This window comes from Callithrix jacchus, chromosome 11, assembly GCF_049354715.1.
Source record: "Callithrix jacchus isolate 240 chromosome 11, calJac240_pri, whole genome shotgun sequence".
Classification (NCBI taxonomy): Eukaryota; Metazoa; Chordata; class Mammalia; order Primates; family Cebidae; genus Callithrix; species Callithrix jacchus.
In genome coordinates this window covers 62,103,148-62,120,527 of record NC_133512.1, presented here as the reverse complement: position 1 = coordinate 62,120,527, position 17,380 = coordinate 62,103,148, and the positions used below count along the sequence as shown (strand labels likewise).

At 36.5% G+C, this 17,380-nt stretch overlaps 1 protein-coding gene and 1 long non-coding RNA gene across 18 annotated transcripts in view; one reads left to right on the top strand and one right to left on the bottom strand.

The window, feature by feature from the left end:
* The window catches only part of RUNDC3B (RUN domain containing 3B), a 207,653-nt gene that overhangs the window by 27,201 nt on the left and 163,072 nt on the right, over positions 1-17,380 (top strand). For all 17 annotated transcript variants that reach the window (XM_054237809.2, XM_078342951.1, XM_054237811.2 and 14 more), the window contains one exon: positions 4,570-4,685. Coding sequence is in view for 11 of the 17 variants with exons in the window: in XM_002751633.6 (XP_002751679.1) it covers positions 4,570-4,685 (116 nt within the window). In the remaining 6 variants the exon portion in view is untranslated. The remainder of the gene's footprint in view (positions 1-4,569; positions 4,686-17,380) is intronic.
* LOC118143689 (uncharacterized) overlaps positions 1-17,380 on the bottom strand; it is a 116,888-nt gene that overhangs the window by 39,984 nt on the left and 59,524 nt on the right. The gene's annotated exons all lie outside the window — the stretch shown is intronic.

The following is a 17,380-nucleotide window of genomic DNA, read 5'->3' as shown; positions in this document are numbered from 1 at the left end:
TTGTGTATTTTGTCGACTACTGATTGATCTGTATATGTCTCTTGATGATACAAAAATATATGTGATAATAGCCATGGATTTTTCTTCCCACTACATTTTACAAAGTAAATAATTTGTTGGGTAATTTAGTGTTATTCCTGGAGAATAATAGTGACTAAAATCTTATCAGACCATTAAAGGTGGATACTGAGTTCTAACCTAGATTATTTTTATGAATTAAGCATTTTGTTAGTTTTGCTCTCAAATATAAATTTCAATTTATTTTATGGACATACTATCTTAAATGGTGTAATATTTAAAAGCAGTAGGTTATTTCTTCCTTGAGGAATGTGGCTGCAGAGTTAGCTTTCTTATTCCATTCTACTGAATGAAGATTAGAGAAAAACATTTAGAAATTTCCTTCTATTCAGGTTAAAGAGGGACATGGAGATTGTGTGCTTTTCATTTATTCATTTTAGAAACATTTCTCATTTCCTTTTCCTACACATTGTATTTATTTATTCATATGAAAAGTTTGCCAAGGATTGGCAGCATTATTCTCGTGCATTGTCACTGAAATGGACATAGGAAATAAAAGCTTTCAAGTCTCTTTTAAATCTGGTTTCTCTTTATCTTTTTTGTTTCTATCCATTTACTATGCGTTACATCTGGCATTTGTCTAACTTTACTATCCTTTAGGTACGAGAAACTAACTTTATCAGTGTTATTTCATATATGTTATTTCCTGTCATTGCGTGATAACTTACTCCATTGTGCTCCAGTTGCTGTTGTAGATAAGACTATGTAGTCAAATATTAATCTATCTCAGCATTTCCCAATCAGGGTTATTCATCTGATCCAAGACTGAAAATTATTTGAGCAATGATGTTCTCAATTATCTCAAACATATACAATGGTATATAATTTGTATCATTCTAGTTTCACAGGATAGTTATTTCATTACACCGCAAGAATGTCATAGGGTGGCATTTTTGAAAGTGTACTTCTGCACCCAGATGCTTTTAGAGGTCCACAAGGTTAAAATTATTTTCTTAACAATTCTAAGACATTATTTGCCTTTTAAAATTCTCATTCTCTTTTGTTGTTATTGTTCTTTGTCTTTTTTATTAAAAATTCCCATTCTCTAACAAGTGTATGCTGGAGTTTTCCAGAACCTACATAATGTGTGCTATTATAAGAGCTTGAATGCAAAAGCAGTAATAGAATCTAATTGTCTTCTATTAAACACATTAAAGACATTTGCAAACATGTAAACAGTGCCATTCTTGCTACATTTTTCTTTTGGAAAATATAATTTTCATAAAAATATATTTTTATGCAACATGTGACGAATTTGTTTTGTGTATAATTAGTAAATAAATACAGGCAGTCCTTACTTTGCATGGTTCTGGTATTTCATAATTTAGTTAAATAATGTCACTCCTACAATAACATGGTTTCAATTTGAATTACCACTGTAATTCAGCTGTGAGTAGGTGCATAAAATACACATTTTGCCACCAGCTCTTTAGTCCACAAGCAACAACATAACTAACAAATACACATCATAATCAGACACCAATAATATCACTTCTTTCAAAGTCTGTAGGATTGGTTCCTATGCATCTGAAAGTGGATAATCAAAAAGAGTGAACTGGCTAACTTGCAGAGATAAAAGTACAGAAAAGACATGGAAAATGATAATGCTCAAAATGAGATTTGCATGAATATAAATGGAGTTAACGAAGAAGTCGTTGTTCATGGGAATGTGCACATTTCTCCTGTTTAAGAGAATCTAGATATACAGCCAAGGGAACTTAATGGAGGCAAATGTTGATAAAAAATGAGGAAAGTTCTTGCGGCAGAAAGGATGAAAATGTCCCAGAGGAAGTGATGCTATCAGAGCACTTCACATTAAAGGGCTTCTCAGAGGTATTTCACAGTACTGGAAGTGTAAAGGAAAACATGTTGGAAGCTGGTTCAAGAAATATGGCAGTTTGTCAAAACACAAAAAGAGGCTTACACTGTATCTTAAGTTATACAATGCGAAGAATGAGGCAAGCATTGTTCAGACTGCTCTTCATAGGTTTCTTACAAAGAAGCAAACACTTGAATTCTCAATGTTTCTAATGTTATAAAGTACAGTGTACTAAATAAATATTTTACTATTTTTCATTTCCCTATATATTATAACTGGCTGTAAGAAAGTTTTTAATGTTTTGAAAAAAATTTATAAAGGCCACAGGATGATTATAATTGTTTCACTAATTGTAAAGATTATTTTGCATGGTTTCAACTTGCAGAGTTACTGTTATGGTCCTGTGCCACTGTCCTAAGTGAGGACTGCCTGTATTTAAAATCTTTTAGTTGGGCCTGGCGTGGTGGCTCAAGCCTGTAATCCCAGCACTTTGGGAGGCTGAGGCGGGTGGATCACGAGGTCAAGAGATCGAGACCATCCTGGTCAACGTGGTGAAACCCCGTCTCTACTAAAAATACAAAAAATTAGCTGAGCATGGTGGCACGTGCCTGTAATCCCAGCTACTCGGGAGGCTGAGGCAGGAGAATTGCCTGAACCTAGGAGGCGGAGATTGTGGTGAGCCAAGATTGCGCCATTGCACTCCAGCCTGGGTAACGAGTGAAACTCCGTCTCAAAAAAAAATAAAAAAAAATAAATAAAATCTTTTAGTTTAATTTCTAGTATGATAAATACTAGATATAACCTATAAAACAAATCTTTCTGTATTTCCCTTTATTCCTGTCTCCTGTATTTTCTGTCCTGATTGAGTAGCATAACTATCAAGACAAAAATCTAAAAACAGTTTGTATTCTTTTATCTCCTTTATAGTTTTTATTTCTAATTATTTAACAGCTCCCTTTATCTTTTTGATTCCCCACTGTCTTAGGTATTAATATACCATCCTTTATAGGATGTGACTAAAAGAGCATGAGGGAGTTGTTTGAGGTGACAGACTGTTTTGTATTCTGATTTTGATGGTGGTTTTATGAATCTATGCATGTTAAAACTCGTAAACTATAGGTTGGGTCTTGCCATTAAAGGACATTTAAACATTTATTTGCCATTCTTTCAAAATAGAGCTTACAGATAAATTAACAGGTACCTACTAAGTACAATGTTCAAGGCATTGTCCTAGGTGCTGAGGGAGATACAAACTTCAGAAAGCATGTTTCTGCCTTGAAGGATTTGTGATCTAATAAGACAGAGATAGCACAAATGATAGCAGTAAGATAAATTGGAATTGTCTCTTATGGGGAATAAATACAAATAAAATGTTAGTTTGTGCTAGGAATATGCAGGTGGCTAATTCTCCATTTAAAAGATGACATTTGAGTAGTTGAGACTTGGAAAACACGTTGATTTTTGACAGTCAAAAATAGAGACGAAGGACATTCTGATAAGGAAAACTATAGCACACTTTACAGATTTGCAGGTTTTCCTATTTATAAGCTCATAAAAACTTTGGATGTTGAAATGGTTTGTCTGTGAACCCATCCAAATCTCGTCTTGTATTGTAGCTCCCATAATTCCCATGTGTAAAGACACATAGAGGGACCCAGTGGTAGGTAATTAAATCATGGGGGCGGGCCTTTCCCATGCTGTTCTTGTAATGAATGTCTTACAAGATTTGAGAGTTTTATAAAGGGGAGTTCCCCTGCATATGCTTTTTTGCCTGCTGCCATGTAAGACAACCCTTACTCTTCCTTCATCTTCTGCCATGATTGTAAAGCCTCCCAGCCATGTGGAACTGTGAGTCAATTAAACCTCTTTCCTTTATAAATTGCTCAGTCTCGGTTATGTGAGAACAGACTAATACAGATGTATATTTCTCATTAATGCTTACAACATATTTTATTCTATTTTGTGCTCAAAAACTCTCAAAAGCATTTGAGTCTGAAGTTCAAATTTCTTACAAGTAGTATTACTGTTTTTGAGTATTGTGGAGTTAGTTTAGTTAGGTCATATTTTTATTTTAATGGCAGTGGGAACAATGATCTATTTCTAAGTCTTAGTTTTGTCAATAGATACTCTATTACTCCTTTTAGCCTGCTTTAACAAATTACCTTAAACCGGGTAACTTATAAACAACAGAAATTTATTGCTCACAGTTTGGAGGCTGGGAAGTCCAAGATCAGGGCACCATCAGATTGGGTGTCTGGTGAGAACCCATTCTGCATGAATGACACCTCCTGTGCGTCCTTACATGCCAGAAGAGGCAAACAAGCTCTCTCAGGCCTCTTTTAAGAGTATACTAATCCTGTACTTGAAAGCTCCTCCCTCATTATCTAATCACCTCCCAAAGGCTCTAACCGAGTAATGCACTAGGGATTAGGTATCAACATGTGAAGTTAAACATTCTGACCAGAGGAGATAGGAAATATGTAAATAAAAAGACTTCTCTTTGTGTACAAATTTCTATTTACACAGTCAATTTGAATAAATGGGGTTTTTAGAATTTATAATCTTATAAAATATTTTTGCAATTCTTCCCCAAATTGCCTTCTTCCCATTTTTTTCATACCTATGGAATGAATCAACTCTGCCTAAAAACAACAATAATCTTTTTTTCGTAGGTTTTCTGTGAAGACCTTGATTGATCGGTCTTGCTTTGAGACAATTGATGATTCTTCTCCTGAATTTAACAATTTTGCAGCTATTCTGGAACAGATTTTAAGCCACCGGCTAAAAGGTAATAGCATTAATATACTATTTATTCTCCTACCAGCTGTCTTTATAAGCTTTAATTGTAGAAATCATACAGTCTGTGTGATTTAGATAGCTATCATTCTACAATGTAAGAGAGATAAACCTGATATCAGAATTTCAAATATTTTGACCTGTGTCACTAGAAAAGAATCTCAGTTCCCAGATTTACACCTATTTCTCAGATACATTGAAAATGTTGTGTTAATTGCCACATACAAGGAGAAAAGTGACTTTCCATAAGTAATTAAAATAAAATCTTAAATTGAAAGGAAGCCCATCCCAAAGGTTACTGATAGTATTTTAATCAATTTACAAAGAAGCATTCCAGGTATTATGTTTATTTGTTTAGTATATACTTTCTTAAATGTAGGTATCTTTGAAAATGTTTTAGCAGATAGTAGGTTAAAAAAGAGGTATGTAAAAGCCATGCTTGGATTTGGTTTTCTTAAAAAGTATACTTACATTAGAATTATAATTCTCTTAACAATTTAAAGGAGAACATTGGAGCTATAGTCTCTCTGAATTTTAGATTTTTTAAATTGTATAAAATACAGTTGCTGAAAAGAAGTATTATATAGTATAAATGTTAGTAACAATAAGTAATAACTTCATCACATTAATCCCATTATCTGGTCTTCCTAAAGGAGATTTGATCATCAGATATTTTCACTTAAATTTTTATTATCTTTACAATCTTAATGATATAGTTTCACATCAGTAATAGTAACCTGCTTTGGTAACATATGAGAATCTCAGGTGTAATCTAAAGATTTATTCTATTCTGTACTTTTTGATGCTGAAGGCATCCAGGTTTTAGTATAAGCATTTAAATGAGTTGAGCAGTACAGTTGGCCCAGAGCAAAGGGTTGAATTTAAATTACATGGAACAAAAAAAAACATGATTTGCTTAACCCTCAGCAATTTAAAATGGGGTTTCTAAAATTACTAATGCTTTTTCTATTAAAAGTTGGTTGTTTTGCATTTTTAAAGGGTTGTTTTTGTCTTATTTTTGCCATTCTGTGTTTCCTAAATTTTCTGCCATTAGTGTTACCTTTTATAAGAAAATTAATTTTTATAAAAGCAAAGAATATGGAAGTATTTTGATATATTATCAGATACTGTATTGTGTGATGATCGTAATTCTATGCATAAATTTATAAATAATGGCTGACTAAACAGCATATGGAATGCAGTAGACTCTGATGTACCTTGATGTTCAGAAGAATTTTACCTTAAAACCTAATTCCCTTCATCTGGTATACCATTTAGCTTTTGATTCTCTCACAAAAACTATCAACAGAAAGCTATCAATAACAAACAAACAATAAGGCTATGTTGAGACTTTCATACCAAGTGGTTGGGCAGACTCACTGCTATGTAAGTGGATGCCTCCTGCACACCAATCTGCCATCTTCTGAGTTGTGCCTCAGCAAAATATAGATTACACATCTCCAGAATTATTTCTAAATAATTGAATCCATTAATGTTTTTTCTGAATAGTACTATAATGAAAATAGAATCCTTAGCTGATTTATAGACACGAATTCTACTTGTGTGACTAAGATATGGTAAGAAAGCTGACACAGTAAGATTTGTGTTAATTTTTTAAGCCCGGTAAGATAATTAAAAACATGTTTTTAAACAATTTCTGTAAATTGACTATTGTGGTCACTGAGTAACATATATATATATATATATTATGAATTTTAAAATAATCCATACCTTTTGAGATGTGGTATTTTAAAGATGCAAGCATGTGGGATTTTCATATATTATTTCCTATTTAGTATTTCAATATATAACAAATTGCTTTTACTTTTGGAGAATTCATATGATTATTTTGATAGTATACTCTTCTCTTATGATTTAGTTATACAGCAATTAATTTTTCCAGTTTTCCTTTATAGAAATACAAATTAAAATGTTATAATTTCGTGTGTTTTTAAGATTTACTTTTCTACAGCTACTGCTTATTTCTGAAGTAAAAGGACATTTGGTTTAAACATTAAACTTTTCCAGAGAAAGATAAACTCTCCCCAAGATACACTATAGGCTGTGCTGATACAGGCAAAGTGAAGAGCTGAGACAGTTACTTCACTCTAAAAGCCCCATTATTGAAGAAAAGGAGGGTTTTAAAATCATATAAAAATACATTAATCTTATTTGCAGTAATCTCTCAATAAGATGTTGATCTTAATTTCCTACAACATAGCTGACAAATAGGAATTAATAACATAATGTTAGAATTTTGAACATTTATTTACTTATTTAAAGCATAATACTTCTCTCCACTGTACCCTACCACTCCTAATAAAAGCCACTGCAAAAGCTGGATATATGTGCAGAACATTTTATTGAAGCCAGGATGGAGAAGTCAGGTATTTTGCCTGCTCAGCAACAATTGCAACCTATTCAAAACTCGATAGTACCACTTCAGGGAGCACAAAGGATCACAGATTGAGACTATATTCTAGCCTCTTTCCTGCTGAGGCAATCTGCTCAACAGTATTTCCAACAGGTGGACATACAGTCTTTGCCTTAACACTTCTGATCTTTGAGAACTAAATAAAGCAGTCCACCACATTTTTTGGATAGGCTAGATTACTTGAAAATTTTTATGTATATGAAACCAACCTATCATATTGTGTTTTGATCTTTTCTGCTGTTTTTTTTCAAATGTGAGCCTAATACTAATAAATATTAAAATATAGCTATTATATAATCATTTTCCCAAGTTTCCTCTCTTCTTTCTCTCACGTAAAGTATCCCTAGTTTCTTTAACCATCCGGAACCACAACAGTCTTACTTAGTCTGATTTATCACTGATTTGTTAGTATTACTCTTAAAAGTCTGGTTCTCAGAGCTGAGTAAAGTGCTTCAGATAGGCTAAACTCTGTATTAGTCAGAATTCAAGATTACATAGACTTTTAGTTCACATTGAAATTGAGGCTGAGTAAAAGCTCAAGGCTTTTAAAAAATTGAACTAGATCTTACATTGTAGTTCTCTAAATTAGTTTGCCTGAGCTGAAGTTTGCAGTATTTTTTCCTTCTTCATCCACTTCAGATATTGCAATATAAATAAATGGAAAGATATATGTGTTCATTGATTGGAAAAATTAATATTGTTAAAATGTTTATTTAACAATCAACCCAAAGTAGTCTACAGGTTTAGTGAAATCTCTCTCAAAATTTCAGTGTCATTTTCCACAGAAATAAAAAAGACAATCCTGAACTTAATATGGAACCACAAAAGACCCTAAATAACCAAAGCAATCTTGAACAAAAAGAACAAAGCTGGAGGTATTGAAATACTTGACTTCAAAATATACAGCAAAGCTGTGTTAGTTAAAACAGGATGTTACTAGCATTAAAACAGACAAATAAACTAATAGAATATAATAGAGAACCCATAAATAAATCCATGCATTTATGATCTATTAATTTTCAACAAAGGTGCTAAAACACACACTAGGGGAAGGACAGTCTCTTTAATAAATAGTGTTGAGACAACTGGTTGGCCACATGTAGAAAAATGAAATTAGATCCTTCACACCATAGTAGAAAATCAACTCAAAATGCATTAGAGACTTAAATGTAAGATATACCTACTACAACTATAAAATTACTAGAAGAAAACATAGGGAAAAAGCTCCATAACATTGATCTGGGTGATGACATTTTTGGATTTGACAACAAAATCACAAGCAACAAAAGAAAAATAAACAAGTGGAATTACATCATTAGAGTAAAGAAAGAATTTATAAAAAGGGATATACTTGATAAGGTATATCAAGTATACCTTTTACCTGATAAGGGGCTAATATCCAAAAACCATATATCTGATAAGGGGCTAATATCCAAAATTTATTAAGAACTCAAAGTAATAGTAAGAAAATAAGTAGCCTGATTTAGACAAAGAACCAGAATAGACATTCCCAAAAGAAGACATGCAAATGGCCAATATGTATATGAAAAGGTGCTCAGAACCACTACAGAGCAAATAAATGAAAATTAAAACCATAGTGAGACACCCCCTTATACCTGTTAGAATGCATATTATCAAATAGCCAAAAGATAACAAGCGCTGGAGAAGATGTAGAGAAAACAGAACACTTGCACACTTGGTTTAGGAATGTAAATTAAGAACAGCCATTACAGAAAATAGTATGGAGGTTCCTAAAAAAATTAAAAATAGAACTACCATTAGTCTTCTATGTGATTAAAAAAAAATAAAAACAGGACTGCCATGTAACCCACCAATCTCACTTCTAGGTGTATAGCCAAAGGAAATGAAATCAGTGTCTTGAAGAGTTATCTCTACTCCCCATGCTCATTGAAGGATTATTCACACTAGCCAAGATAAGGAATCAGCCTTACTGTCCATCTACTGAGGAGTCAATTAAAAAAATGTTGCATATGTAAACAATGGAATGCTATTCAGCCTTTAAAAAGAAAAAAAATACTGTCATGTGACAACATGGATGACCTGGAAGACATTATGTTGAGTGAAATAAAACAGACACATAAAGACAAATACTGCATGACTTCCTTATGTGTGGCATCTAAAAAAGTTGAAATCATAGAAGTAGATGTAGAATGATGGTTACCATGTGCTAGAGGGAGAGGGATCAGAGAGATGTTGGTTAAAGGATATAAAGATTCAATTAAATAGAAATAAGTTCTAGAGATATATTATACAAAATGGTGACTATAGTTAAAGTGTATTGGATATTTGAAAATTCCTGGGCTGGGTGCAGTGGCTCAGGCCTGTAATCCCAACACTTTGGGAGGCCAAGGCAGGTGGATCACAAGGTCAAGAGATCAAGACCATCCTGGTCAACATGGTGAAACCCCGTCTCTACTAAAAATACAGAAAATTAGCTGGGCATGGTGGCGTGTGCCTGTAATCCCAGTTACTCAGGAGGCTGAGGCAGGAGAATTGCCTGAACCCAGGAGGCAGAGATTGCAGTAAGCCAAGATTGCGCTATTGCACTCCAGCCTGGGTAACAAGAGTGAAACTCCGTCAAAAAAAAAAAAGAAAATTCCTGGGAGTATGTTTTCAGTGTTCTCACCATAAAAATGATAAGCATAGGAGTGCTATGGTCTAAATGTGTCTCCTCAAATTCACATGCTGGAAACTTAACCCTCTATGCAGCACTGTTGGGAAGTGGGGTTTTTGGGGAGATGTTTTTAGCTTTTAAGGGTAGAGGCTCTTCTAAAAGGGCTTGACAGAGGGAGTTTCTCCTTTTTTGCCCTTTTGCTTTCTGCCATTTGGAGACACAACATTCTTTCCCTCTAGAGGATCCACTGTTCAAGGTACACCTTCGAAGCAGAGATAGGACCCTCACTAGACCCCAAACCTGCAGATTCCTTGATCTTGGACTTCCCAGCCTCTAGAACTGTGAGAATTAAATTTCAGGTCTTTATACTTGACCCAGTTTCAGGTATTGTTATAGCAATACAAAATGGACTAAGAAAGTGAAGTAATACACATGTTAATTTGTTAATTAGTACAATTTGGCCATTCCACAATGTATACAAATTTCAAAACATATACATCATATATACAATTGGTATTTGTAAATTTTAAAAAATTTTAAAGAATTTTTGAAAAGAAAAAAATTAATACAGTTACAAGTTTATTCCAAGAAAAAAAGAAGAAAGAAGAGACTAACCCATGAAGCTAGAAAATATGGTATGAATTACTAGTATTAAAAAATCTTAGGAATTGGTTGGCTGTAGGTGGGGGAAAGCTGAGGACTGGAGTGATTCATCACCCAGGGTGACTGAAAAAGGAGAACATGTTTAGGAAAAGGGAAAATACCAAGGTTTGTTTTGGACACTTAAGAAGAAATGACAGAAGGAGAAGAAAGAAAAAGAAAGGGAAGAGAAAAGGGGAGGAGGAAAATAGAATGAAGAAGAGAAAGAAGTTAGAGGAGACTCATTTTCCAAAACATTAGGTTTAGTCTAAGTTGGTAGACTTAATTGGTAGTTCAAAAAAACCTCATTATTTTATTTCATTTAGAGAGGAAAATCAATTGATTTGTCTTTTAACTTTATAGTTCATCACTAATTTTCTTTTAAACTTATTTATCTATCACTATGCTACTTAAATTTCAAGTTACTCATTCAAAAAACATAATTTAATGGGTCAACTATAAATGCATTTTTTCATTTATTTATTCAACTATATTGAGTATCCACTATATGCCTGGCACTGTTTTGAGTGGTGGGCATACAGTAGAAAAATAAACAAAATCCCTGCCCTCATTCATAGCTTCTATCATATCAAATGGGGGGAAATGCAATTTAGGAAGACTTCTGCTTCTGAGAGGATGAATGTCACGTAAATTTCCCTATTTCTCTCACTAAGTACAATAATAAACCCTGGGCATTTTACATAAAACAAACATAAGAAGACTGAAAGAGAGTAGAAGAAAGACTGGATAAGAACACTAGGACTGAGATCTTCGATCCAAGATGGCCCTTTAGGAACAGCTCAGGATTGCAGCTCCCAGAGAAAGCGCAGAGGGTGAGTGGATGCCGCATTTCCAGATGGATCTTTATTGCCCACAGACCAGGGGATTCCCAGGCGGAGGAGCTCTGCAGGTCGCCAGTGTGGCTGTTTCGGCTGGTGTGGCTGTTTTGCCAGCACCGCAGCGTGGCGGCTCTCCATATAAAACACAGTGGTCTGGTTTCCCTTTTAAGCTGGCAATTGGTGCACCAAGAAGGCAGATTTGCCCATTCACCTGATTAAATGGGTCTGAAACAGGGAGGCAGGCCAGGAAATTCCCAGGCAGTGCCATTGTTTCAGCCGGCGCAGTGGGTTGCTGCACAGGAAATCACAGATCCCGGCACCCTTTCAGCAGGCGAATGGAACACCTGGGAGAGAGTCAACCATTCAACTTAAAAAAAAAAAGGCTCTGAGGCAGGGAGCCAGGTGATCAGGCTCGGTGGGTCCCACCCCAACAAAAACAAACAGAATAGCAATTGGAAACGCTCGGGTTTGAGAGTTTCACGGCAAGCACAGCTGAACCCAGGATGGTGCAGCTCAGTGGGGAAGGGGCATCCGCCATTACCAAGGCACTCCACCCCTACTGAGGTAGTCCGCCATTGCTGAGGCAGCCTGCCGTTGCTGAGGCAACCTGCCATAACAGAGAGTCTGCCATTACAGAGGTGGGCCACCATCACTGAGGCAGTTCTAACCACACCCATATAAACAGGACTGCAGGGAAGCTCACATGGCAGAGGGCAGAGACGGCAGCAGGGCAGAGCCCACAGCAGTTCAGCAAAGCCTCTGCAGGCAGAAAGTGACTAGGCTGCCTCCTTGCTGGGCAGGGCAGCCCTGAAAAAAATAAAAAGTCATCAACACAAGGGATACTCATAAATAAAGCCCTAACTCCCCGGGACAGAGCACCTGGGAAAAAAAGGCAGTTTATGAGGTCTGCTGCAGCAGACTTAAACGTACCTGCCTAGCAGCTCTGAATGAACAACAGAGCTCACAGCTCAACACTTGAGCTCCTATGAAGAACAAACTGTCTCCTCAAGCAGCTCCCTGACCCCCGTATATCCAAAGAGTCACCTCACAAAAGACTGATTAGACTGACATTTGGCAGGCATCATTCTGGGACAAAGATAGCAGAAGAAGAAACTGGTAGCAACCCTTACTGTTCTGCAGCTGCTGCAGCTGATCCCCAGGCAAGCAGGACCTGAAGTGGACATCACCAGTCCTAAAGCAGAGGGGCCAGACTGTTAGAAGGAAAACTAAGAAACAGAAATAACTTCATCATCAACAACCTGTGTGTCCACTCAGAGACCCAATCTGAAAATCAGCAACTACACAGACGACAGGTGGATAAATCCACAAAGATGGGAAGAAACCAGCGCCAAAAGGAGAAAAACACCCAAAACCAGAACATCTTGCCTCCTACAAGGGATCACAAATCCTCACCAGCAAGGGAACAAAACAGGATGGAGAATGAGTGTGACAAAATGACAGAATCAGAATTCAGAAGGTGGATAATGAGAAACTTCTGTGAGCTAGAAGAACATGTTCTAAATCAATGCAAAGAAACTAAGAACCTTGAAAAAAGATTTGAGGAAATGAAAAGAAGAATGGACAACTTAGAGAGGAATATGAGTGAATTGATGGAGCTGAAAGCACAACACAAGAACATCGCGAAGCATGCACAAGTTTCAACAGCCGAATTGACCAAGCAGAAGAAAGGATATCAGAAGTCAAAGATCAACTCAATGAAATAAAATGAGAAGGCAAGACTAGAGAAAAAAGTGCAAAGAGGAATGAACAAAGTCTCCAAGAAATGTGGGACTATGTGAAGAGAACTAATCTACGTTTGATAGGTGTACCTGAATGTGACAAAGAGAATGCATCCAAGCTAGAAGGTACTCTTCAGGATATTATCCAAGAAAACTTCCCCAACCTAGCAAGGCAGGCCAATATTCAAATCCGGGAAATACAGAGAACACCACAAAGATATTCCTCAAGAAGAGCAACCGCAAGGCACATAATCGTCAGATTCACTAGGGTTGAAATGAAGGAGAAAATACTAAGGGCAGCCAGAGAGAAAGGTCGGGTAACCCACAAAGGGAAGCCCATCAGACTCACAGCAGATCTCTCGGCAGAAACCCTACAAGCCAGAAGAGAGTGGGGGCCAATATTCAACATCCTTAAAGAAAAGAACTTTCAACCCAGAATTTCATATCCAGCCAAACTTCATAAGTGAAGGAAAAATGAAATCCTTCGTGAACAAGCAAGTACTCAGAGATTTTTGTCACCACCAGGCCTGCTTTACAAGAGCTCCTGAAAGAGGCACTACACATAGAAAGGAACAACCCGTACCAGCCACTCCAAAAACACACCAAATGCTAAAGAGCATCAACAAAATGAAGACTCTGCGTCAAGTAATGAGCAAAACAGCCAGCTAGAATCAAAATGGCAGTATCAAATTCATACATAACAATATTAACCCTAAATGTAAATGGGCTAAATGCACCAATCAAAAGACACAGACTGGCAAATTGGATAAAAAGCCAAAACCCATTGGTGTGCTATATCCAGGAAACCCATCTCACATGCAAGGATACACAAAGGCTCAAAATAAAGGGATGGAGGAAGATTTACCAAGCAAATGGAGAGCAAAAAAAAGCAGGAGTTGCAATTCTCATCTCTGATAAAATAGACTTTGAAGCAACAAAGATCAAAAGAGGCAAAGAAGGAATGACATTACACAATGGTAAAAGGCTCGATACAACAATACAGGAGCACCCAGATATATAAGGCAAGTTCTTAATGACCTACAAAGAGACTTAGACTTCCACACAATAACAGTGGGAGTCTTTAACATTCCACTGTCAATGTTAGATCAACCAGACAGAAAATTAACAAGGATGTCCAGGACTTGAACTCAGACCTGGAACAAGCAAACCTGATAGACATTTACAGAACCCTCCACCCCAAGTCCACCGAATATACATTCTTCTCAGCACCACATCACACCTACTCTAAAATTGACCACGTAATTGGAAGTAAATCACTCCTCAGCAAATGCAAAACAACTGAAATCATAACAAACAGTCTCTCAGACCACAGTGCAATCAAGTTGGAACTCAGAATTCAGAAACTAACTCAGAACTGCACAGCTTCATGGAAACTGACCAACTGGCTTCTGAATGTTGACTGGTTAAACAATGAAATGAAGGCAGAAATAAAGAAGTTCTTCGAAACCAATGAAAATGAAGGTACAACTTACCAGAATCTCTGGGGCACATTTAAAGCAGTCTCTAGAGGAAAATATATAGCAATAAGGGCCCACATGAGAAGAGTGGAGAGATCCAAAATTGACACCCTATCATCACAATTGAAAGAGCTAGAGGAGCAAGATCAAAAAAACTCAAAACCTAGCAGAAGACAAGAAATAACTAAGATCAGAGCAGAACTGAAGGAGATAGAGACATGAAAAACCCTTCAAAAAATCAATAAATCCAAGAGCTGGTTTTTTGAAAAGATCAACAAAATGGGCAGACCACTAGCCAGACTGATAAAAAAGAAAAGAGAAAACAACCAAATAGATGCAATAAAAAACGATAAAGGGGAAATCACCACAGATTCCACAGAAATTCAAACCATCAACAGAGAATATTACAAACAACCCTATGCACATAAACTAGTAAACCTGGAAGAAATGGATAAATTCCTGGAAACTTGCATCCTCCCAAGCCTTAACCAGGAAGAAGTTGAAACCATGAGTAGACCAATAACAAGATCTGAAGTTGAGGCAGCAATTAAGAGCTTACCACACAAAAAAAGCCCAGGTCCAGATGGGTTCACAGCCGAATTCTACCAGACACACAAAGAGGAGCTGGTACCATGCCTTCTGAAACTATTCCAAATAATCCAAAAAGAGGGAATCCTTCCCAAATCATTTTATGAGACCAACATCATCCTGATACTAAAACCCGGCAGATAATCAATAAGGAAAGAAAACTCAGGCTAATATCCATGATGAACATAGATGCAAAAATCTTCAATAAAATATTGGCAAGCCAATTGCAAAAGCACATCAAAAAGCTTACCACCATGATGAAGTGTGATTCATCCCGGGGATGCAAGGCTGGTTCAACATACACAAGCCTATAAACATAATTAACCACATCAACAGAACCAAAAACAAAAACCACATGATTATCTCAATTGATGCAGAGAAGGCCTTTGAAAAATTCAATAGCCCTTTCTGCTAAAAACCCTCAATAAACTCTGTATTGACAGAACGTATCTCAAAATAATAAAAGCTATTTACGACAAACCAACAACCAATATCATACTGAATTGGCAAAAACTGGAAGCATTCCCTTTTAAATCTGGCACTAGACAAGGATGCCCTCTCTCGCCACTCCTATTCAATATAGTACTGGGAGTTCTAGCCAGAGTAATCAGGCAAGAAAAAGAAATAAAGGGTATTCGAATAGGAAAGGAGGAAGCCAAATTGTCTCTATTTGCAGACGACATGATAGTATATCTAGAAGACTCCATCGTCTCAGCCCAAAATCTCCTGAAACTGATAAGCAACTTCAGCAGGGTCTCAGGATATAAAATCAATGTGCAAAAATCACAAGCATTCCTATACACCAATAACAGACTTAAAGAGAGCCAAATCAAGAATGAACTGCCATTCACAATTGCTACAAAGAGAATAAAATATCTAGGAATACACCTAACAAGGAACGTAAAGGACCTCTTCAAGGAGAACTACAAACCACTGCTCAACGAAATAAGAGAGGACACAAACAGATGGAGAAACATTCCATGTTCATGGTTAGGAAGAATCAATATCATGAAAATGGCCATACTACCCAAAGTAATTTACAGAATCAACGCTATCCCCATCAAGCTACCAGTGACCTTCTTCACAGAACTGGACAAAACTACCTTAAACTTCATATGGAACCAAAAGAGAGCCCACATAGCCAAGTCAATTCTAAGTAAAAAGAACACAGTGGGAGGCATCACACTACCGGACTTCAGACTATACTACAAGGCTACAGTAATCAAAACAGCATGGTACTGGTACCAAAACGGAGATACAGACCAATGGAACAGAACAGAGGCATCAGAGGCAACACAACATATCTTCAACCATACAATCTTGGATAAACCTGACAAAAACAAGCAATGGGGAAAGGATTCCCTGTTTAATAAATGGCATATGGAAAACTGGCTTGCTATGTGCAGAAAGCAGAAACTGGACCCCTTCCTGACACCTTACACTAAAATTAACAACAGATGGATTAAAGACTTAAACATAAGACCCAACACCATAAAAACCCTAGAAGAAAATCTAGGCAAAACCATTCAGGACACAGGAGTAGGCAAGGACTTCACGAACAAAACACCAAAAGCATTGGCAACAAAAGCCAAAATAGACAAATGGGACCTAATCAAACTCCACAGCTTCTGCATGGCAAAAGAAACAGTCATTAGAGTGAATTGGCAACCAACAGAATGGGAAAAAAAATTTGCAGTTTACCCATCTGACAAAGGGCTGATATCCAAAATTTACAAAGAACTCAAACAGATTTACAAGAAAAAAACAAGCCCATTCAAAAGTGGGCAAAGGATATGAACAGACACTTTACAAAAGAAGACATACATGAGGCCAACAAACATATGAAAAAATGCTCATCATCACTGGTCATCAGAGAGATGCAAATCAAAACTACATTGAGATACCATCTCACGCCAATTAGAATGGCGATCATTAAAAAATCTGGAGACAACAGATGCTGGAGAGGATGTGGAGGAAAAGGAACACTTCTACACTGCTGGTGGGAGTGTAAATTAGTTCAACCATTGTGGAAGACAGTGTGGCGATTCCTCAAGGCCTTAGAAATAGAAATTCCATTTGACCCAGCAATCCCATTACTGGGTATATATCCAAAGGATTATAAATCGTTCTACTATAGGGACACATGCACACAAATGTTCATTGCAGCACTGTTTACAATAGCAAAGACCTGGAATCAACCCAAATGCCAATCAATGGTAGACTGGACAGGGAAAATGTGGCACATATATACCATGGAATATTATGCAGCAATCAAAAATGATGAGTTTGTGTCATTTGAAGGGACATGGATGAATCTGGAGAACATCATTCTCAG